At 38.3% G+C, this 25,035-nt stretch overlaps 1 protein-coding gene across 8 annotated transcripts in view; it reads right to left on the bottom strand.

Annotated features, from left to right (window-relative positions):
* TLK2 (tousled like kinase 2) overlaps positions 1–25,035 on the bottom strand; it is a 123,896-nt gene that overhangs the window by 21,559 nt on the left and 77,302 nt on the right. For all 8 annotated transcript variants that reach the window (XM_005220906.5, NM_001192827.1, XM_059878147.1 and 5 more), the window contains 4 exons: positions 9,495–9,647; positions 6,008–6,074; positions 4,860–4,957; positions 3,190–3,271 (listed from right to left, as the gene is read on the bottom strand). In XM_005220906.5, coding sequence (XP_005220963.1) covers positions 3,190–3,271; positions 4,860–4,957; positions 6,008–6,074; positions 9,495–9,647 — 400 coding nt within the window. The remainder of the gene's footprint in view (positions 1–3,189; positions 3,272–4,859; positions 4,958–6,007; positions 6,075–9,494; positions 9,648–25,035) is intronic.

Here is a 25,035-nt window from a genome sequence, read left to right as displayed (position 1 = left end):
TCCACAAACATATGAATAGATGAAGACAACAGGCAGAGGATATATAGTCCATGAAGAGTGGTGATTACTCTACAGATCTTTTAAAAGACAAGCTACCTCTAGGAAAGCACAGGATACAAGAGAGGCCTGCTTATAAAAGAAACTTCTAACACATACCAAATTTAAACCAGTATTTTTAAAATACAAAAACCATTCAATTCAAACAGAGTATCTTATTTCACAGAAATGGAAACTTTTGAACTCTATTTTTCTTACAGAGTCTAAAGTCCACCTGTATGCATGTATCCATCATGGTTTTATAGGAGGGAACCATTTCAAGCCATTAAAAGCCAGATTAAACATCACCTAATTTGTAAGAGCACCAATGAACTACAAGTGTCATTTTTTCCTATTATCAAAACCTATTTCTGAGTTCAAGACACTGTGATTCACCAATGATCGAAGAAGGGCTACATGGAAGACAGCAAAAGAATACATTGATGTACATATTGTTGTAAGAAGCATTTAGACTTCAGAAGTGTTAAAATGTTTGAAGAACAGGAAAAAATATGAAGAAATCACTAACAAGTGAAGCACCAAAAACCAATTTTGATGATTTTAAAAAAGAAATAGTCCCACTTCTGGGTATACAGCCAGAAGAACTGAAAGCAAGATCGCAAAGAGGTATTTGCACATGCGTACTCAAAGCAGCACTCTTCACAACAGATAAGAGAAGAAAGCAACACAAATGTCACCTGACAGATGATGAATGGATAAAGAAATGAAGTATATATAAACAATCTCAGGGTTATCCAAGTTTAAAAAGAAGAAAATCTTGTCACATGCTCCAACATGGATAAACTTTGAGAACATTATGGTAAATGAAATAAGCCAGTCACAAAAAGACAAACACTGTGATTCCTCACATGAGCTACCAAAAAATAATCAAAGTAATAAAAATATAAAGTAGAATTGTGGTTACCGGCAGCTGGAGAAAGAAGGAAAAGGACAGCTGCTGATTAGTGAGTAGAGCTCCTGTTCTGCAAGATGAAAAAGTTCTGAAGATCTGTTTCAGAACAACATGAATATATGTAACACTACTGAACTGAGAAGACTCTTGAGAGCCCCATGGACAGCAAGGAATCCAAACTAGTCAATCCTAAAGGAAATCAACCCTGAATATTCACTGGAAGGACTGATGCTGAAGCTCTAATACTTTGGCCACCTGATGCAAAGAGCTGACTCATTGGAAAAGGCCCTGATGCTGGAAAAGACTGAAGGCAGGAGAAGAGGACAACGAATGATGAGATGGTTGGATGGCATCACCAACTCAATGGACATGAGTTTGAACAAATTCCCAGAGATAGTGAAGGAAAACGAAGCCTGGCATGCTGCAATCCATGGGGTCACAAAGAGCTGGACATGACTGCACGACTGAACAGCAACAACTGAACACTTAAAAAAGGTTAAGTTAGTCATTTTATGCTATTTGTTTTTTACCACAATTTTTAAAATTACCCCAAATAAATAATAAACTAAGTATATGACCCAAAATGAAAACTAAACAGAAGGAAGATTTGAAAGCAAAAGTCAATGAAAACAGAACAAATCAAATAGTACATCTGATCAACAAAAATAAAAAGTTAATCTCCAGAGGAAAAAAGAAACACTAACTAACCTCTGGCCTATTAGTCAAAAGATACAAAAATAAACATTTCATAAGAGAAATAACTTATAAAGTATGGAAATCACGATGAAATAGGATGATTTTCCAGGAAAAATGAATTATCAAAACTAACTTAAGAAAGGGAAGAAAGTCTGAATGGGTCAATATTTGTAAAAGAAACTGAAAAGACTATTTTCCTCTAAAATGACAACTACCCAGCTGATTTTATGATTTAGCACTAACAACTTCCACGTAGCCAACATGTAATGCAAAACACTCCAGAACATGGGAAAAAAGAAGTTTCACAACTCCTGGAATAACTATGACATCAAAGCTAGACAATGCTGCCTGCACATAAAAAAACACTGTAAGCCAATACCACTTATGATCATAGATTAAAAATATGAGCAAAATACTAGAAAATGAAACCCAGCAGTACACTAGAAATATTATCATAATTCTGGAAATGGGAAGTGATGATACTTTCACAACACTGTACATGTAATGCCACTGTATACTTAAAAATGGTTAAAATGGTAGGTATCATGTATACATCACCACAATAAAAAAATTCACATTAAAAAAGAGAAAAAAGAAAAACTAATGTTTTTATCTGAAATAAGTATTTCACTCAAAAGATTTTCTATATAAAAATTCATATGGGCATAACATAAATCATTAACAGTATAGGCTACAACTTAGAAAAGAGGGAATTACTAGGGTCATACAGTAAAGACAAATTAATAAACTAATTGGGCATTTAAATGCCAGGTGCCAGAAACAGAGAAATTTAAGGAGGTTGTGGTTGGTGTATTTAAAACAGGCAGAATTTCTCATTCACGGAAAATCAACTGGAGGCCACAGTAGCCTGGACTTTGCTGTGCCAACTGAAGCACTCTAAGCCAGGACAATCCTTCAGCAAAACCAGTGTTACTAAACACTCTGACATGGAAGATGCCAACACTTTAAAAGCAAAAACCAGGTTTTCAAAGAATTAATTTTTTAGTACATCTATTTTAAGCATTATATATATATATATATATATATATATAAATTTTATTAGAATAAAAGTAGCATTCATCTCTAACAAATACAGATGAGGCAGAAAGTACAAAACCAGAGTAAAAATCACCACTATTCCATTACCCAGAAATGGTGCTATTTTCTGTTTGTTGTTTTTTTTTAATCTGTAATTACTCTTCAAACTTGATAAACAGGGTAAAATATTGACTCCTGCTTAGTCACAAGTTTACTAGAAGCAGTTCTCCCAAAGATAGTTGTTGTTTAGACTCTAAGTTGTGTCTGACTCTTTTGCGAGCGCATGGACCATAGCCCACCTGTCCATGGGATCTCCCAAGCAAGAATACTGGAGTGGGTTGCCGTCTCCTTCTCCAAGGGATCATTTTGATACACAGGTTCTTAACAGTTTGGAACTTTGGCCAGTAGATATCAGTCACAATTCTATCGCTATTTTAAATGTTTTCTAAGTTTGTAATAACCAATAACTTAACTCTCAGTCTCTATACCCAGTTCCTCATACTTACCTTGTAAACTTCACTGAAACCTCCTCTACCCAAAAGATGTAACAACAAATATCTGTCATTTAGCGTTGGATGATCTTTAAATCTGTGGAAACAGAATATAAAACAACATTTTGAGGTCAAGTACTACACAATTTTCCTTGTTTGTGAAATTTCCAGAATGTCTGACGTGTTATACATACAATTACAGATGCTGCCAACAGTTTGGCAATCACCGCAATATAGCTAATTCTGAGCATAGGAAAAACTCTATGGTTCAAAGAGAAGGCGTAACTATGATGAACAACATTAGCTGTGGAGTCGTGAGACCCAGGTGCCAGCTGCAGCACAGCCACAATTAGACTAGTGACCCCTGTTGACTTCCCTCTCTTTCTGCCCTGCCATCAAGGAGGGGGGTGCAGGGCTGTACACTGGACCAGGGATTTCCAAACTGCTACTAGGGTCCTGCAAACCCCTCAAGAACCACACGTCCCCTCCATCCAAAAACATACAATAAAAACCCAAGATAGTTTCCATGGCCTTAAGATCAGGTCTCATTATAAAGTGAGTCACATGCTCTACGTGCATTCATTTTCTCTCTTTACATCTTCATGATGTAACTGTTTTCCCCATATAGGATTCCATCTTGTATCATTTTCTAGCAATAAGATAAAGAAATGAGAGATTCTGGCAAAAATAACTTTTAGGTGTTTCTACCTAGTTCCTTATCAGCCCTACTAATAATCCTGAAAGTATTTTGATTTTGAGACAGTGGCACACCTGTGGAGAGAGGTGATATCACTGCATAGGATTTCACTGTGGAGTCAGAGCCACATCTCAACTCTTTGTTTGGCCACACTAGTCGCTAGACAAGTTAACTTAATTTCTCTAAGCCACTTTCCAGATCTATGTATTGAAGATGACCTACTGCAATGGGCTACTGTGACAACTAAACAACAGAACACAGGGGCACTTAGCACTCTGCCTGACACAGAGAGTGCACAGTAACGGTAGCTACTGTTGCTGCCACTTACAGAAAGCAAAGTCCATGGCTCACTCTGGCCAAACAAAAATATACAAGCTGTAGCTATGCCAAAACCTCCATGTTTCAGAATTAGAAAAATGTGGGGGGAATAAAAGGATTATCGTTAGAAGCCACTTGCCACTTACAATCTACTTTTCACAGTTTTAATTCCTTAAATGACTTACAAAGATGAGCATTTATCTACAATTAATGTACTGAACTTGAGTCTTTCTTAAAAATCTCAACACTTTAAAGACCTATAAAGGTCATTCAGAAACTGAGTGTCATTTTCAACCCAACCGTCTTTCCACACCACCCCACCGCCACCCTAATGCTTCCGCTTCAGGAAGGCTAGGAGGGTAAATCTGAGCACACAGTGTACCTAAACCATTGGCGACTGCAAAGTTACATTGCCTTAATGAGCTCTATGTGCGTAAAAGTGCTGTTTGTATAAACATATACTTAATATATAACCCTAATATATTTTTATGTATTTAAACCAATGAAAATCATAATTTTGTTCATAAAACGTATTATTACACCTACAACAGAGTTAAATACACCATGGAATGGTTTACCAAATTTACAATAAGCAAAAATATCATTCTGGACAATTCATGTCAGAAAGTATTCAGCAATCTCCAACCCAACATACCCCCAAGTTGCTTACTGTGAATTATCTTCATTATGTATCCTTTTTAGTTCCCTGATATGTAGATTTCTAACCCTTTCTAGCCTTTCCAGCTCTGCCTGGATCTCTGCTTCCTCCTAAAGTGAAAAGGAAAGAAACAGCTTAGAACACAGGAAACTTTACCTTTTTAGACTCTCATTTCAAAAACAAAAGCAGACATCCCTCTTAAGAAAAGCTGAGATGTTTTCCACTGAAAAAGATTTTTTTTAAGAACTGGAATTTTAATCTTAAATATGATCCCACAGCAAAATAATAAATAAAACTCAAACCATACAGAGAAGAACAGCAGGAAAAGTGAAAAGCTTCCACCCTCTCCATGGCCACTCCCCAGATACAATCACTGTTAAGTTCCTTGTGTAAGTTTCCAGAAATATTTTGTATGTATACATACAGGCATGCAATCTTTTTTTCTTTTTTTTAAAAACACAAATCAGGTTTTTAAATCAGGTTTTTAAAATCAGCTTCTCTAACTGGTTCTGTTCTATAACTGTGATTCTACTTAGTGCTTTTAAATTCCACTGATTTAACAAGATCTGAGAAGGGCAGGGAGAGATGATAAGCACACCTTAAGAGCAATCTATTAAATACTTATTGATCAACTTCCTGATAAGCAGCACCCATCAAAAAGCACACACTACTGAATTTAAGAGACGAGTGACCTATATCAAAGACACCTCTGTGAACACTGTCAACACCAAATTCCACGTGGGTGCCTTTGTGTTACAATACAGTTGGTGCGCCACCTCCTCTTCTCAGCCAGCTCAGGTGACAGACAAGAGCTGCTATGCATTTACAACAGCACAGTAACTTCACTTTCAGAACTGTCTGCTCTTACTTCATATTTATTTTTTACTAAAAAGATAATCACTTGTGGGGACCTATGAGGCATACAGAATGAAATATCGGTATATCATTGGTGGAAAAGGCACTCTCACTGGGGGCTTGGAGCTGACTTGCAAGTTGAAAGACATGAACTCCACCATTAGAATACAGGTGTGACCCAAAGTAACTATTAATGATTTCCACAGGTATGTGAAGCTATTATTGCCCAAATGACCAAACAACTTCAACACCAAATGTAAACTAAAAATTCCATTTCTTCAGACACATTTTCTCATTATACTTACCTTTTTAAGATGACCTAATCTGAGTTTGAAGATTTCTTCTTGTTCATGGTATTCTGCTAATGTTAACCTGGAAAATAATGACAGAAATGTCAGTAAATTATTTGAAATCATATTTAAAGAGACATGCCAAAGAATACTATACAGTATATTCACTTTAACTTAGTTAAAATGACCAAATGATAGATTATCTTGCAATTCTTTGACAAGAGAAAACTGTGATTTATCAGATGTGATGTATACAAAGGACTTCAAAGCTGGAAGTCTATTAAAAAAAGGTGAGAAAAATAAATGACCTCTATTTTTACATTACTTATGAGATGAGTTTGGTCATATACCTTATTCAGATGAAAATCCATTGGAAGAGGTAGCCAAATTATATGTCTAAAAGTTTTTTAAGGGGGATATTAATAAGCCAACATATTTGGTTATTTTTGATAACTCTTGGACTTTGATACAAGGAGAAGAACCTAGAGGACAGAGTCCAGGATCTGGAGTCTGAGGACTAGGGTTCACAATTCTGACCATGTGACCTTGGGCAAGAAACTTTAACCTCAATTTCCTAAAAACACAGCAAGCAATGATATCTATCTAAAAAAGCTGTTGTGACTATTACAATGAGAATATGAAAGGAATCTATACTTTGTGAAATCCTACTCAACACAGTTCTCAAAGGGCTGACTTCATGGGTGATCATTTCATGTTCTACCTACCCTGATCGCATCCTCATATCTCAAGAATGAGCATGTAAGAAGTGATAGCTTACTCCTCCATCTTCACCCTCTTCACATTCTAGAAGCACACACATATACTTCAAAATTTTAGATGTCACTGTTTAGATATATTCTAAATAGCAGGAGAAAGAAGAAACAACTATCCTATCACCCAGGAAGAGCTACAAAATAGAGTCGCTGAGGTCTGACTAAAAGAAGATAAAAATAGCAAGAAATACTCCCATCAGGGTTCACACACCTATCTTTCCATAGTTGCAGAAATACTTACATCTATTATCCCATATCATACCAGTAAAAAAGGGAGAAATGAAAAAAATCATAGCTTAGAATTCTCTCTACCTAAAACACGTTAAGTACCAGGAAAGGATAATAAAACCCATTCCAACACAAGAGGAATATTTTTGGCTTCTGGCCAAGGGAATGAGCCATGGATACTTAATTATTAAAGACTAGACCAAAGGCCTTCCAGCTTGGATTTTACTCAGGACTCCAGATGGCAACTGCTTACTTACACTCTACTGGCTTAGACCGAATTCTAATTATTATTCTATGGCAAAAAAAACACAAAACATAACAACCTGTGCCCACTTTGCTATTTCTAAGCCAATGGTTTTATTCATTGGCATGAAATAATTTTCAAATAATACTGGAAGAAGAGTTCCTTCACAAAATAAATGTAGGAGTTATGAAAGAAGACAATAATCAGAGTAATGTATACAACTTTTGCCTGAAGAATTCTTCAAAACTGGGTTCCTACTTGAACATTTTTTAAAAATATTTTTATTTATTTATTTGGCTGCTCCGGGTCTTAGTTGCAGCATTTGGGATCTTTAGTTGTGACATGAGAACTCTTAGCATGTGGGATCTAGTTCCCTGATCAGGGATCAAACCCAGGTCCCCTGCGTTGGGAGCAGTCTTAGTCACTGGTTCAGCAGGAAAGTCTCCCACTTGGACTTTTTTTTTTTTTTCCACTTGGACTTTTTGAAAGGGGATATTGCTTAGAATCTAGTGAAGACATTTTCCAGACTTAATCACTGTGCATACCTTTATCACGATACTTAAAAGTGACTATTAGTTTATTCATCTGTTCATTTTCCCTAAATAAACTGTGAGTCCTAAGGCTGGGCTGTCTCCTTCAGCTTTGCACCCTGGTGTCCAGAACAGGGCTGAACCTATAATAAGCATTTAACACAGACTTACTAAATGAATGTCAAGGAAAAGGCTCCCCAAGACATCAGGTATGTATTGGGTGAGGACTGGTGTTAAGCCAGCTTTCTCACTGGAATGAAGAAAGATACATTTCTGGGATGTCATGGACTTTTAACAATGGTAATAAGTATTTTTATACTTGAAGTGGATTATGGGTTAATATGTTTTTGTGAACTAATATGAAAACACTAAAGGCAAAAGACATATTAGTCAATAAATTACATGGTATCATTAGCTCTCATTTGTAGCTACAATTAAACCCTACAATGACAGCTTTAAGAAATTTCTTTTTCCCTTGAAAAACCAATAAGGCCACTAGGGAAATACTGATTATAATACCAATGAATATTTCTATGAAAAATATGTTTTATATTTCAAACATTCAAACACCTAATTCAGAAACTGACATTATGGCTACCATCAATTCTATAGAGATTTTCTATACATTTATAGATCTCTTCTTCCTTTTTAATTGGAAAGCCTCTTAAAGATAGTGGTGATGAGCATGAATAAGAAATTTTTAAAATAGGTAAGTAATTTGCTGGTTTTATTTCCCATGCTAATTCTAACTGTTCAGCAGTCCTGCCTACTTGGCAAACTACAACCTGTGGGCCATTCGGCTAGTAATCTGTTCTGGAAATAGCCACATCCATTCACTTACGTGCTGCCTATGAATGTTTTCAAGCTATAACAGCAGAGTTGAGTAGTGGCAACAGAGACTCTCTAGTGTGCAAAGCCTGAAGTGTTTACTATCTGGCCCAATGGAGAAAAAGTTTGCCACTGCCTGTCCTAGTGGAAGATTCTCTTAGTGGTCAAGAATTCAAAAGTCAATTAGGGAAATCTGATATGGGGAGGGACTGAAGAAAGAAGGCATCTGTACTCTGAATATTCTACTGCTCCTATTCATGGTAACTAAGGAATACTTGTTGACTAGCAGTGAAAAAGATGACTACACTGCAACTGAAGATACTGGCGTTTTCCTTAGGTTCTCAGAATAGAAAAAAATAAATAAATAAACAACAATTGGGAATGTCAAGACTTGGCTTACTGGGAAAATGTTCTTTTCCTAAAATAATACCTATTTTTTCTTAGGTTCCATCTAAATTCGTGAGTGGTAACTAGTGTTCTTCAGACTACTAAATAGCATTCTTCACTTGTGCGTTCTTCAGTCTGAAATAGAGCCAGATAATCCCCTTAAGGTGACACCAACATACCACAGCCTGGAAGCACGCACAAGCAGTTACATCATTTGAATACCTAATGACATCACATTTGTTTTAAGACTGGCCAAAGAGCATGACATCAAGTTTAATGACATTCTTTTTCTCCCTCTCATTCGAAACTTCTTATATAAGATTAGGACTAAGAAAATGAGTTAATTGTGTACAACTTTTATATGAGTTGAGCAAATCTATTAATGTAACTAAAAAGAAAGGTTAAGCTCTAGAAATCTCCACAATTTATCACTTCTTCCAGTGGCACTCGACAGGAGGTTTGTATCTCAGGGGAGAATACAGTATCTTAGTTCGCGTTAATAAAGAACATACGTTTCATTCTCAGCTCCGTTGGTCTTGCTTTTCCGCTGTTTCTGCTCATTGGTTGCTGGAGGGGCCTGTCCCATGGCAGGAGGTTTCCGCTTCGCTAACATTTTTCGTTGTCTTTCTATCTCTTCCCTCTGTGAATTTATCCTTTCCTGTTGCCTAGAGATACAAAAGATGTTGCACAGAGGAAGGTCAAAACTGTTTGAACATGGCTAAGGAATAAACATAAATATTCTTGTCACCTGCATATTCGATAGACTTCAGAAAAATAAACCTAAGTAGAGATTTGATTTTAACTTCAGGTTTGAAGAACCAACTATCTGGTGATAGAGCTGTTTTTGGTAATGAATCTGTACTTTTAATATACTAATTACAATAATTCTCAGAGCAGAAAAGTGGGCAGGAAGAAAACAGTATCAAATTTCTATTGTGACCTAATTTTCCAACTCAAAAGGAAAAACTTTGATTGCTTTTTTTTCTTGACTGCTTTTTTTTTTTTCCTTATTGCTTTTTAACAGTTAAGAAAACAACTCCTGGTAATGAACCCATTAAATAACTGTTTATGTAAAAAAAAAAAAAAAAGGGGGGGGGGGTTCCAAGTGCCTTTTTATTTTTTAATTGGATTATAGTTTCTTCAAAATCTATCTAGAAAGATACCAAATTTGAGGAATGATAAACAAAGGAAAAAATGTTTTCCTTCTGAATCTATCATTTATTCTAATCAAGTGAGCCATTACCACTCCCAAGTCATTCCCAAACACTAATATGGTAGAAACCCAAACTAAGTTTTTTAAGAACAAGGATGAGCATTTAGAGAAAGCAAAAAGAAGCCTTTCAACAAGTAAAAACTCCTCAGAAAATGGTACACAAAATGAATGAATAAAAAGACATATGAAAGACTCAGGATATTTAACACCATTTCTATTACAGCATTTCCTGCTGCTGCTGCGTCACTTCAGTCGTGTCCGACTCTGTGCGACCCCACAGACGGCAGCCCACCAGGCTCCCCCATCCCTGGGAATCTCCAGGCAAGAACACTGGAGTGAGTTGCCATTTCCTTCTCCAAATAATGAAAGTGAAGTCGCTCAGTCATATCCGACTCTTCGAGACCCATGGACTGCAGCCTACCAGGCTCCTCCATCCATGGGATTTTCCAGGCCAGAGTACTGGAGTGTGGTGCCATTCCCTTCTCCAGAGTACTTCCTAATAATGTCTAATTTTTTTAAAATAAACTAGCTTATAAACGAAAAGTCAATACAAATATCAATGTAAGTATTTCACTTTCTCTCATGAATCCTGCTACCTGACAGATACTAAGGTTTATAGACCAGGTATATAAAAGCATACCAAGATTTGGGATTACCCACTTAAGAGACTGAAATCTTTAAATCACTCATCATAGTTGACAAGTCAGATGCTGGCTCCTGTCCTCTTCTCTTTCTACCATGCTTTTAGCCCCCCATCTCCCTTTCTTGATCCAAATTTCACTTTTGCAGAATGACAGAATCTAATTTTTTAAACCTATATTCTCAAATGATGTCTACTTGACCCTCTTCTCTGAACGCTAGTTGTCAGTTTCTACACTATTTCCAGATTCAGGATACCTTTCTTAAAAGAACGGCAACCAGAAAAACAAGACTATACCCCAGAGCAGACCCCCATAATACAACTTATGCTGCCACATCGAAAAGGGCAACACTGTAAGTAAGCAAGGTTAACCTCATCACAGTACTGCAAAGAAATACCAGTTCTTTGATAATACCATTTTCTTGGCTTCAAGATAAGCTGACTTACAGATTAGATGTCAATTTATTTACTTTTTTTAAACTTTATTTTAGTTGGAGGCTAATTACTTTATAATATTGTAGTGTTCTTTGCCATACATTGATATGAATCAGCCATGGATTTACATGTGTTCCCCATCCTGAACCCCCCTCCCACCTTCCTCCCCATCCCATCCCTCTGAGTCATCCCAGTGCTCCAGCCCTGAGCACCCTGTCTCATGCATCAAACCTGGACTGGCGATCTGTTTCACATATGATAATATAAATGTTTCAGTGCTATTCTCTCAGATCATCCCACCCTCACCTTCTCCCACAGAGTCCAAAAGACTGTTCCATACATCTGTGTCTCTACATGTGCTGTCTCACATATAGGGTTATCATTATCATCTTTCTAAATTCCATATATATGTGTTAGTATACTGCATTGGTGTTTTTCTTTCTGGCTTCCTTCACTCTGTATAATAGGCTCCAGTTTCATCCAGCTCATTAGAACTGATTCAAATGTATTCTTTTTAATGGCTGAGTAATATTCCATTGTGTATATGTACCACAGCTTTCTTATCCATTCGTCTGCTGATGGACACCTAATGGGACAGTAGAAATTTTCATTCAAGCATTGTCTGCTTGTCTAAAAAAATCTTTTAACTATTAGAGATATACCTTTCCCTCCAAAAATGTATGTTTATGAATAATTCATGGCTTGAAAGATTTCTGGATTAGACACAGAATCCTTAGGTAAAAATCACAATCTTCCTTCTCACTCAATGAATGTCCTTGAGGAAAACATGTATCTTCTCTGAATATGAGTTTCCCAGTCAAAACAATTGGTAAAATATCTTTAAGCTCATTTGCACCCCTTCAAGAGCCATGAGTTCAAAGCACTCTGAACTCTCTGAAGGTAACCATACAATATATAGTTTAATTATAGTCCATAGTGTACCAGAGGAGTACCACAACATTTCATCTACTGGAGACTAACTGCTTTGGAAGGTTACTTTAACAGTTACCCTTATTAAATATAAATAAAACTTATTTGCTATTGTTTTCAGGGAGAATCTGCACATTTGATTTCCAAATTCACAAAGAAAGGAGCCCCATCGCCATTATATACAAATCATAAACAAAGGGTACTCTGGTGCCAAAACACCATGAGACTATCTTCAACTGTACATTCTGAGAATAAGAGAGCTTGATTGCACATGAAAATTGATATAACAAAGATCAACTCTTGTATGTAATATGCATTCTTACATTAATTCTTGATGTTGAAACTGTTCAATTATACTTATAAAAGTCACCTAAAGTAGTCTATTAGTGACATTTCATTTAGGTTTGTTTTGGGAAAATAAAGTCTGATTATGTCAAACTGTAACTTCTCTTAGAACAAGAACTGTGTCTTATTAACCCTTATATGTCCAACACATATGACAGTGGTGTTTTTTTTTAATTGAAGAGTAACTGCTTCACAGAATTTTGTTTTCTGTCAAACCTCAACATGAAATCAGCCATAGGTACATATATCCCCTCCGTTTTGAGCCTCTCCCCCATCTCCTGCCCCATCCCACTACTCTGGATTGATACAGAGCCCCTGTAGTTGCCTGAGCCATGCAGCAAATTCCCATTGGCTATCTAATTTACATATGGTGATGTAAGTTTCCATGTTACTCTTCCCATATATTTCACCCTCTCCTCCCCTCTCCTCATGTCTGTAAGTCTATTCTCCATGTCTGTTTCTCCACTGCTTCCCTGAACATAAATTCTTCAGTATGATTTTTCTATATTCCGTATATATGTGTTAGAATATGATATTTACCTTTCTCTGACTTACTTCACTCTGATAATAGGTTCTAGGTTCATCCACCTTATCAGAAATGACTCAAAGGCATTCCTTTCTATGGGTGAGTAATATTCCATTGTGTGTATGTACCACAACTTCTTTACCCATTGCTCTATTGATGGACTTCTAAGTTGCTTCATATTCTAGCTATTGTAAACAGTGCTGCAGTGAACAATGGGATACATGTGTCTTTTTCAATTTTGGTTTCCTCAGGGTATATGCCTAGGAGTGGGACTGCTGGGTCATATGGTGGTTTTATTCCAAGTTTATTAAGGAATCTCCACACCGTCTTCCATAGTGGCTGTATCAATTTATATTCCTACTAACAGTGCAAAAATGTTCCCTTTTCTCCATACCCTCTCCAGAATTTATTGTTTGGTGACTTTTTGATGATGGCCATTCTGACTGGTGTGAGGTGATATTTCATTGTAGTTTTGATTTGCATTTCTCAAATGAGTGATGTTGAGAATCTTTTCATGTGTTTGTTCAGTTCAGTTCAGTTCAGTCGCTCAGTTTTGTCTGACTCTTTGCGACCCCATGAATTACAGCACACCAGGCCTCCCTGTCCATCACCATCTCCCGGAGTTCACTCAGACTCATGTCCATTGAGTCAGTGATGCCATCCAGCCATCTCATCCTCTGTCGTCCTCTTCTCCTCCTGCCCCCAGTCCCTCCCAGCATCAGAGTCTTTTCCAATGAGTCAACTCTTTGCATGAGGTGGCCAAAGTACTGGAGTTTCAGCTTTAGCATCATTCCTTCCAAAGAAATCCCAGGGCTGATCTCCTTCAGAATGGACTGGTTGGATCTCCTTGCAGTCCAAGGGACTCTCAAGAGTCTTCTCCAACACCACAGTTCAAAAGCATCAGTTCTTCGGCGCTCAGCTTTCTTCACAGTCTAACTCTCACATCCATACATGACCACTGGAAAAACCACAGCCTTGACTAGACGGACCTTTGTTGGCAAAGCAAGGTCTCTGCTTTTCAATATGCTATCTGTGTTTGTTAGTCATCTGTATATATTCTTTGGGGAAAAGTTTGTTTAGTTGTTTCTTCTGCTTTTTGATTGGGTTGTTTGTTTTTCTGGCTTTGAGTTGTATGAGCTGCTTATATATTTTGGAAATTAATCCTCTGTCAGTTGTTTCATTTGCTATTATTTTCTCCCATTCTGAGGGTTGTCTTTTTACCTAGCTTATAGTTTTCTTTGCTGCACAAAAGCTTTTAAGTTTAATCAGGTCCCACTTGTTTACTTTTGTTTTTATTTCCATTACTCTAGGAGGTGGGTCATAGAGGATCATGCTTAGATTTATGTCATTGAATGTTCTGCCTTTGTTTTCCTCTAAGAGTTTTATAGTTTCTGGTCTTACATTTAGGTCTCTGATCGATTTTGAGTTTATATTTGTGTATGATGTTAGGAAGTATTCTAATTTCATTCTTTTACATGTAGCTGTCCAGTTTTCCCAGCACCATTTATTGAAGGGGATGTCTTTGTTCCATTGTATATTCTTGCCTCCTTTGTCAAAAATAAGGTACCCATAGGTGCATGGGTTTATTTCTGGGGTTTCTATCTTGCTCCATTAGTCTATATTTCTGTTTTTGTGCCAGTACCATACTGTCTTAATGACTATAGGTTTGTAGTATACTCTGAAGTCAGGAAGGTTGATTCCTCCAGCTCCATTCTTCTTTCTCAAGACTGCTTTGGCTATTTGGGCTCTTTTGTGCTTCCACATGAATTGTGAAATTTTTTGTTCCAGTTCTGTGAAAAATGCCATTGGTAATTTGATAGGGATCACATAGAATCTGTAGATTGCATTTGGTAGTATAGCAATTTTCACAATGTTGATAATTGCTACCCCGGATCATGGAATATCTCTCCATCTGTTTATGTTGTCTTTGATTTCATTAGTGTTGTATAATTTTCTGTGTACAGTTCTTTTATCTCCTTCAGATCAGATCAGTCGCTCAGTTGTGTCCGACTCTTTGCAACCCCATGAATCGCAGCACGCCAGGCCTCCCTGTCCATCACCAACTCCCGAAGTTCTCTGAGACTCACGTCCATCGAGTCAGTGATGCCATCCAGCCATCTCATCCTCTGTCATCCTGTTCTCCTCCTGCCCCCAATCCCACCCAGCATCAGAGTCTTTTCCAATGAGTCAACTCTTCGCATGAGGTGGCCAAAGTACTGGAGTTTCAGCTTTAGCATCATTCCTTCCAAAGAAATCCCAGGGCTGATCTCCTTCAGAATGGACTGGTTGGATCTCCTTGCAGTCCAAGGGACTCTCAAGAGTCTTCTCCAACACCACACTTCAAAAGCATCAATTCTTTGGTGCTCAGCCTTCTTCACAGTCCAACTCTCACATCCATACATGACCACAGGAAAAACCATAGCCTTGACTAGACGAACCTTTGTTGGCAAAGTAATGTCTCTGCTTTTGAATATGCTATCTAGGTTGGTCATAACTTTCCTTCCAAGGAGTAAGCGTCTTTTAATTTCATGGCTGCAGTCACCATCTGCAGTGATTTTGGAGCCCAGAAAAATAAAGTCAGCCACTGTTTCCACTGTTTCCCCATCTATTTCCCATGAAGTGGTGGGACCGGATGCCATGATTTTCGTTTTCTGAATGTTGAGTTTTAAGCCAACTTTTTCACTCTCCACGTTCACTTTCATCAAGAGGCTTTTTAATTCCTCTTCACTTTCTGCCATAAGGGTGGTTTCATCTGCATATCTGAGGTTATTGGTATTTCTCCCAGCAATCTTGATTCCAGCTTGTGTTTCTTCCAGTCCAGTGTTTCTCATGATGTACTCTGCATATAAGTTAAATAAGCAGGGTGACAATATACAGCCTTGACGAACTCCTTTTCCTATTTGGAACCAGTCTGTTGTTCCGTGTCCAGTTCTAACTGTTGCTTCCTGACCTGCATACAAATTTCTCAAGAGGCAGATCAGGTGGTCTGGTATTCCCATCTCTTTCAGAATTTCCCACAGTTTATTGTGATCCACACAGTCAAAGGCTTTGGCATAGTCAATAAAGCAGAAATAGATGTTTTTCTGGAACTCTCTTGCTTTTTTGATGATCCAGCGGATGTTGGCAATTTGATCTCTGGTTCCTCTGCCTTTTCTAAAACCAGCTTGAACATCAGGAAGTTCACGGTTCACATATTGCTGAAGCCTGGCTTGGAGAATTTTGAGCATTACTTTACTAGCGTGTGAGATGAGTGCAATTGTGCGGTAGTTTGAGCATTCTTTGGCATTGCCTTTCTTTGGGATTGGAATGAAAACTGGCCTTTTCCAGTCCTGTGGCCACTGCTGAGTTTTCCAAATTTGCTGGCATATTGAGTGCAGCACTTTCAGAGCATCATCTTTCAGGATTTGAAATAGCTCAACTGGAATTCCATCACCTCCACTAGCTTTGTTCATAGTGATGCTTTCTAAGGCCCACTTGACTTCACATTCCAGGATGTCTGGCTCTAGGTCAGTGATCACACCGTCTCCTTAGGTAAGTTTATTCCTAGATACTTAATTCTTTTTGTTGCAGTGGTGAAGGGATTGATTCCTTAATTTCTCTTTCTGATTTTTCATTGTTAGTATATAGAAATACAAGTGATTTCTGTGTATTGATGTTGTATCCTGCAACTTTGCCAAATTCACTGATTAGCTCTAGTAATTTTCTGATACGATCTTTAGGGTTTTCTACATACAGTATCATGTCATCTACAAACGATGAGAGCTTTACTTCTTCTTTTCCAATCTGGGTTCCTTTTATTTCTTTTTCTTCTCTGACTGCTGTGTCTAGGACTTTCAGAACTATGTGAATAATAGTGGTGAAAATGGGTACCCCTGTCTTGTTCCTGATCTTAGGGGGAATGCTTTCAGTTTTTCACCATTGATAATAATGTTTGCTCTAGGTTTATCATATATGGCCTTTACTACGTTGAGGTAGGTTCCTTCTATGCCCATTCTTTGAAAAGCTTTGATCATTAATGGGTGCTGAATTTTGTCAAAGGCTTTTTCTGCATCTATTGAGATGATCATATGGTTTTTATCTTTCAACTTTTTAATATGGTGTATCACACTGATTGACTTGCATATATTGAAGAATCCTTGCATCCCTGGAATAAAGCCAACTTGGTCCTAGTGTATGAGCTGTGTGATGTGCTGAATTCTGTTTGCCAGAATTTTGTTGAGGACTTTTACATCTATGTTCATCAATGATATTGGCTTATAGTTTTCTTTTTTGTGTGTTGTCTTTGTCTGGTTTTGGTATCAGGGTGATAGTAGCCTCACAGAATGAGTTTGGAAGTGTTCCTTCCTCTGTAATTTTTTGAAAGAGTTTTAGAAGGATAGGCATTAGCTATTCTCTAAATGCTTGATATAATTCTCCTGTGAAGCCATCTGGTCCTAGGCTTTTGTGTTTGGGGAAATTTTTGATCCCAGCTTCAATTTCAGTGCTTGTAATTGGGTTGTTCATAAATTCTATTTCTTCCTGGTTCAGTCTTGGAAGATTGAACTTTTCTAAGAATCTGTCCATTTCTTCCAGGTTATCCATTTTATTTCCATATAGTTGTTCAAATAGTCTCTTATAATCCTTTGTATTTCTGCATTGTCTGTTTAACTTCTCCTTTTTCATTTCTAATTTTGTTGATTTGATTCTTCTTTTTGTCTTGATGAGTCTGGCTAAAGGCCTGTCAATTTTATCTTCTTAAAGAACCACCTATTAGTTTTATTCATCTTTACTATTGTTTCTTTCATTTCTTTTTCATTTATTTCTGCTTGGATCTTTATGATTTATTTTCTTCTACTAATTATGTTTTTTGTTGTTGTTGTTGTTGTTCTTTTTCCAGTTATTTTAGGTGTAAAGTTAGGTTGTCTATTCGATGTTTTCCTTGTTTCTTGAAGTAGGATTGTGTTGCTATAAACTTCCCTCTTAGAACTGCTTTTCCTGTGTCCCATAGGTTTTGAGTTGTTGTAGTTTTACTGTCATTTGTTTCTAGATTTTTTTTATTTCCCTTTTGACTTCTTCAGTAACCTGTTGGCTATTTAGAAATGTGTTGTTTAATCTCCATGTATTTCTGTTTCTTAAAGCATTTTTCTTGTAACTGATATCTAATCTCATAGCGCTGTGGTTGGAGAAGATACTTGATACGATTTCAATTTTCTTAAATTTACTGAGATTTGATTTGTGACCCACGATGTGGTCTATCCTGGAGAATGTTTCATGTGCACTTGAGAAGAAGGTGTATTCTTCTGCATTTGGATGGAATATCCTGAAGATATCAATGAGATCCATCTCATCTAATGTATCATTTAAGACTTGTGTTTCCTTATTAATTTTGTTTTAATGATCTGTCCATTGGTGTAAGTGGGTTGTTAAAGTTTCCTACTATTATTGTATTACTGTCAATTTCTACTTTTATGTCTGTTAGTGTTTGTCTTATGTACTGAGGTGCTCCTGTGTTGGGTGCATAGAGATTTACAATTGTTATGTCTTCCTCTTGGATTGATTCCTTGATCATGATGTAGTGTCCTTCTTTATCTCTTGTAATCTTCTTTATTTTAAGGTCTATTTTGTCTGATATGAGGATTGCTACTCCAGCTTTCTTTTGCTTCCCATTTGCATGGAATATATTTTTCCATCCTCTCAGTCTCTCTGTGTCTTTAGACACGTATACGGGGTTTCTTGTAGACAGCATATATATGGGTCTTGTTTTTGTATCCATAGAGCCAGTCTGTGTCTTTTGGTTGGAGCATTTAATCCATTTACATTTAAAGTAATTATTGATATATATGTTCCTATTGCCATTTTCTTAATTATTTGGCATTGATTTTCTTGATCTTTTTTCTTTTCTTGTATTTCTTGACTATATAAGTCCCTTTAACATTTGTTGAAAAGCTGGTTTGGTGGTACTGAATTTTCTTAACTTTTGCTTGTCTGAAATGCTTTTTATTTCTCCATCAATTTTGAGTGAGATCCTTGCCAGGTACAGTAATCTTGGTTGTAGATTTTTCCCTTTTACTACTTTAAATATATCCTGCCATTCCCTTCTGGCCTGCAGAGTTTCTGCTGAAAGATAAGCTGTTAAGCATATGGGGTCTCCCTTGTTTTTAACTTGTTGCTTCTCTGTTGCTGCTTTTAATATTGTGTTTACTCTTGTTACTTTGATTATTGTGTGTCTTGGTGTGTTTCTCCTTGGGTTTATCCTGTGTGGGACTCTTTGTGTCTCTTGGACTTGAGTGACTATTTCCTTTTCCATGTTGGGGGAATTTTCAACTATAATCTCTTGAAAAATGTTCTCATACCTTTTCTTTTTCCTTCTTCTGGGACCCCCATAACTCGAATGTTGGTGGTTTGATATTGTCCCAGAGGGCTCTGAGACTATCCTCAGTTCTTTTCATTCTTTTTACTTTATTCTGCTCTTTGGAAGCTATTTCCACCATTTTGTCTTCCAGCTCACTGATTTTTCTTCTGCTTCAGATATTCTGCTATTGATTCCATCTAGAGTATTTTTAATTTCAGTAATCGTGTTGTCTTTTTATGTTTATTCTTTAATTCTTCTAGGTCTTTTTTAATTGATTCTTACATTTTCTCCATTTTGTTTTCAAGGTTTTTGAACATCTTTACTATCATTATTCTGAATTCTTTTTCAAGTAGTTTGCCTATTTCCTCTTCATTTATTTGGACTTCTGTGTTTCTAGTTTGTTCCTTCATTTGTGTAGTATTTCTCTGCCTTTTCATTATTTTAACTTATTGTGTTTGAGGTCTCCTTTTCCCCAGGTTTCAAGGTTGAATTCTTCCTTTTGGGTTCTGCCCTCCTAAGGTTGGTCCAGTGGTTTGTGTAAGCTTCTTAGAGAGTGAGATTTATGCTAAATTTTTGTTTGTTTCTCCTCTGACTGGCAAGGCTGAGGGAAGTGGTAATCCTGTCTACTGATGATCTGGTTTGTATTCAGGTCTTGTATTCAAGTGGTTTCCTTTGTGTGAGTTCTCACTATCTGATACTCCCTAGGGTTAGTTCTCAGGTAGTCTAGGGTCTTGGAGTCAGTGCTCCCACTCCAAAGGCTCAGGGCTTGATCTCTGGTCAGGAATGAAGATTCCACGAGTAGTTTGTTACGGTATTGCTACAGCTGCTAAGTCACTTCAGTCGTGTCCGACTCTGTGCGACCCCAGAGATGGCAGCCCACCAGGCTCCCCCATCCCTGGGATTCTCCAGGCAAGAACACTGGAGTGGGTTGCCATTTCCTTCTCCAACTGGCATTAAGTGAGATTAAAACAAATATCCAAAACGAGAAACCAGAGATGAACCCCAGACAAATGACACTTACAAAATCAGGCAAATAATAATTAAAATAATGGAATATACATATACACCCACGAGCAAAGTCAAAACAGTCCAACAAAAATACAGTATATTGACCTGGCAAACAAAGGAAATAAAAAATTATATTTACCAGTTAAGAACAAAACTAACTAAAGCACAAACTGGAAAACAAAACTAAAGCAACGTGCCAAGTGGGGAATAAAGCAATGAAAACAAAATGAACAAATATGTTGAGAGGAAAGGGAAGAAAGCAAAGAAAGAATAGATATGCAAAGTTAAACAGAGGTAGATCAAGATTTATATACATTAAAGATTAACTGCAAGGGGAAAAGAACAGTTGGAAAGGCAAACAGAGGAATAAATGTAGAAAAAATATAACAGTTTTTTAAAAATTAAAATTAGGAAAAAGAAAAAAAAAAACAGGAAGAAGAAATTAGAAAAAGGAAAACTCCACAGAATGCAAAAGCCCAATGTAGAGGCAGAGGTTTATAATAACAATAAAAAATGTGACTGAGGAAGTTCTAAAGCTTAATTAGATTTCCTAGTGTCAATAAAATCAACAACTACAACAGAGTGGGGTAAAAAAGGAAACAAAAAGAAAAAAAAAATCCAAAAGAATCTATAGAACAAGTCAAAAGATAAGAATAATAAATATTTTTCTTGAGTCACTGCTGTCAGGATCCTTTCCCTCACCTCACCTCCCTAGGATGCCCTCCAACAATGTACTGATCTCTGGACCTGTTGTGGGGGCAGCTCAGATTCTAATCTGGTCCTACTCCTGGGTGTTTTTGTCTCCAATGTCCACGGCTATCAGAGCTAGTGTGTTTTCTTTTGTGGGAGCTCTCAGTGACCTTTCATATATTCCATAGACAGAGTCTGCCTAGTTGATCGTGTGGATTTAATCTGCAGTTTGTACAGCTGGTAAGAAGGTTTAGGGTCTTCTTCCTCAGCCACACTGCCCTGGGTTTCAATGGTGGTTTTATTTCCACTTCTGCATGTAGGTCATCCACTGGGGTTTGCCCCTGAGGCTGCCCTGGAGGACTTGGGTTTGCCTCTGTGAGGACCAGGTGTGGAGGTGGTGTAGCTGCTTGGGTCACAGTGGTTCTGGCAGCACCAGGTACTCAGGGGAGTTGGAGGCTAGAGCAGCAGGAAATATAGTGCTTTAGAAGGGTATGGCAACCAGTATTAGCCAATATGCTCCAGCATTCTTGCCTGAAGAACCCCACATCCTGACACAGAAGCCTGGCAGGGCACAGTCTATAGGGTCGCAAAGCGTTGGACATGACCGAAGTGACCCTGCATGCATAGACGCAAGATTTTTTTTGCCTATGGCAGCTCTGCCCCAGTGAGAGTTGAGAGTGAAGGTGGCACAGCTGCTTGGCTTACACCTAGCGGTGCAAAGTGTGCAGAGACATGGACTGCCTCCACCCCAGGAGTTATGGCCCTATCAGAATCTTTTTTTTGAGCCTCTTAGGGCTGGTGATCAGAAGGTCTCTTTGACCAGTCTTTCTCCATAGCTCCGCCAATTCAGGCACTAAGAGGGCTCCCTTGCCTGGGGTCCTTCTCTGTTGTTCAGTGCATCACGCACAGAGAGGGGCCGCCTAGCTGGGGTCCTACTCTAGATCAGTGCGTCAGCCACTTAAAGGGGCATCCTGAGTGGGGTCCAGGTCCGTAGTTCATTGCGTCAGGGTTTGACGGGCCGGCCTCTCTGTTGTTAAGCTGCTGATGCTGGCGTGTAGGGAGAGAGGCTATGGCGATGGTTCCAGCCACTACACGTGACTCAGCAGCATCACCTTGCTTCCATGGCTGCATGGCTTTCCTCCATGGGCATTTCCCACCACAATCTCCTCCCCCATAACCCCTCAAATCTGTTTCTCCACAGTCAACAGCAGCCCTTGCCCTAGGATTGCTCCACAACCCCTAAACTCCAGCTCCCAGCTGCTGCACCTTTCAGGGGACCCACGTCCCTGTCCGGGATATGTATGGCTGTGGCAAGGACTGTCTGATTCTCATTCCATTTATGCTGTCACAGATCAGCTCACTCTCAGCCATAAATGTTTCTCCTCTGACTCAGACAATTGCCCCAATGTGGGGATCAGACTCCTGCTTCAGTTCCCCCACCAGCCAGGGGCAGGTCCTACTAACACTTGTTTTTCCCCCTAGTTCCTTGGTCCTACCGAGTTCTGCGTGGTTCTATATATTCTATTCTTCTGGTCAGGTACTCCTGTCCACTCTCAGCTGGTGTTCTGCATGCACTTCTGTGTCTGAAGGTGTATTCCTGATGTATCCGTGGAGACAGATGTTCTCCACGTCCACCTACTCCTCTGCCATCTTCTCTCCACAGTGCCTTTTATAGACCTGCCTGTTAAAGGTTACTTCCATTTCATCAATTTTAGGGAATGCTCACCCTTTACCACCCACAGAAAGAATATTTGTACTATCTTTTACAAAAGTATTGACGACCAGATAAATTTATGTCACTTAAATCTAAGTAACTCTAAAAAGTCATTATTGAGATTTTCCTGGTAATCTAGTAGCTAAGGCTCCGAGCTCCCAATACAGGGGGCCTGGGTTCAATCCCTGGTCAGGGAAATACAATAGATTACACATGCCACAATGAAGAACCAGCTCAGCCAAATAAACAAACAGCAAGCCATTATTTGTCAGTTATAATAACAAGACAATCAGTCTTAGGTACCATTATCAGTTGAACTGTGCCACCCAAAAAGACGTGTTAAAGTGCTAATCCCCAGTACCTCAGATTATAACCTTTGGAAATAGGGTCACTGAAGATTTAATTAGTTAAAATAAGGTCATACTGGAGTAGGGTGGGCCCTTAACCCAATTTGACTGGTGTCCTCCTGAGAAAAGAAGACACGCAGGGGAACACTATGTGAAGCGGAGGCAGACTGAGCTATGCTGCTGCAAGCCACTGAACACTAAACAAGGATCCTCCCTAGAAGCCACAGAAGGAGCGGCCCTGCCAACACCTTGATTTAAGGTTTCTGACTTCCTAAACTGTGAGAGAATTAAATTTATGTTGTTTTAAACCACCCAGTTTATGGTATTTAGTGATGATAGCCCTAGGAAATGATTATGAAAATGAAAGTGTTAGCTGCTCAGTTCAGTTCAGTTGCTCAGTCGTGTCCAACTCTTTGCGACCCCATGAATCACAGCACGCCAGGCCTCCCTGTCCATCACCATCTCCCGGAGTTCACTCAGACTCATGTCCATCGAGTCGGTGATGCCATCTAGCCATCTCATCCTCTATCGTCCCCTTCTCCTCCTGCCCCCAATCCCTCCCAGCATCAGAGTCTTTTCCAATGAGTCAACTCTTCACGTGAGGTGGCCAAAGTATTGGAGTTTCAGCTTTAGCATCAGTCCTTCCAAAGAACACCCAGGACTGATCTCCTTTAGGATGGACTGGTTGGATATCCCTGCAGTCCAAGGGACTCTCAAGAGTCTTCTCCAATGCCACAGTTCAAAAGCATCAGTTGTTTGGCGCTCAGCTTTCTTCACAGTCCAACTCTCACATCCATACATGACCACTGGAAAAACCGTAGCCTTGACTAGACGGACCTCTGTTGGCAAAGTAATGTCTCTGCTATCTCGGTTGGTCATAACTTTCCTTCCAAGGAGTAAGCGTCTTTTAATTTCATGGCTGCAATCACCATCTGCAGTGATTTTGGAGCTCCCAGAAATAAAGTCGGACACTGTTTCCCCATCTATTTCCCATGAAGTGATGGGACCAGATGCCATGATCTTAGTTTTCTGAATGTTCAACTCTTTGCCACCCCATGAACTGCAGTCCGCCAAGGTCCTCTGTCCATGGAATTCTCCATGGAAGAATACTGGAGTGGGAAGCCATTACCTTCTCCAGGGAATTGAACCCAAGTCTCTTGCATTGCAGGCAGAGTCTTTACCTTCTGAGCCACCAGGGAAGCCCAGGAAACGATTCTATGTACCCTCCATAGCAAAACTATATCATAACTAGAACAGGTGTTAAAAAAACAAATGCACATTATTTGCAGATATTATTTTGACCAAAGTAATTTTGGTGGTGATCTACAGATAGTACCTGAATATCCCAGGTAAGAATTTTTAAAGAGTCCCAGGATTTCATGTTCTGTGTCTACTAGAAACTGGTATATACCACCCAAGGGAGAACTAATACTTATAGGATCAACAGAGTTGTCTCTCTAAATATCACATGATATCATTTATATGTGGAATTTTTTTTTTTTAATGATACAAATGAACTTATTTACAAAACAGACTCACAGACATAGAAAACAAACTTATGGCTAGCAAAGGGGAAGGATGGGGGGATAAATTTGGAATTTGAGGTTAACAGATACACACTACTATATATAAAATAGATAAACAACAAGAACCTACAATATAGCACCGGGAATTATAGTAAATATCTTGCAATAACCCACAATGGAAAAGAATTTGAAAACAAATGCATATATATAACTATAACTGAATCACTTTGCTGTACACATCTGGAATACTGTAAATCAACTATACTTTAATAAAAAAATTTTAAAAAGCTTTATCACTTATTATGGGTCATATGCCAAGAATCAGATGGTTCACATGAAATCACTTTA

This window comes from Bos taurus, chromosome 19 (assembly GCF_002263795.3).
Source record: "Bos taurus isolate L1 Dominette 01449 registration number 42190680 breed Hereford chromosome 19, ARS-UCD2.0, whole genome shotgun sequence".
Taxonomy (NCBI): domain Eukaryota; kingdom Metazoa; phylum Chordata; class Mammalia; order Artiodactyla; family Bovidae; genus Bos; species Bos taurus.
This window is presented reverse-complemented; position numbering and strand designations above follow the sequence as displayed.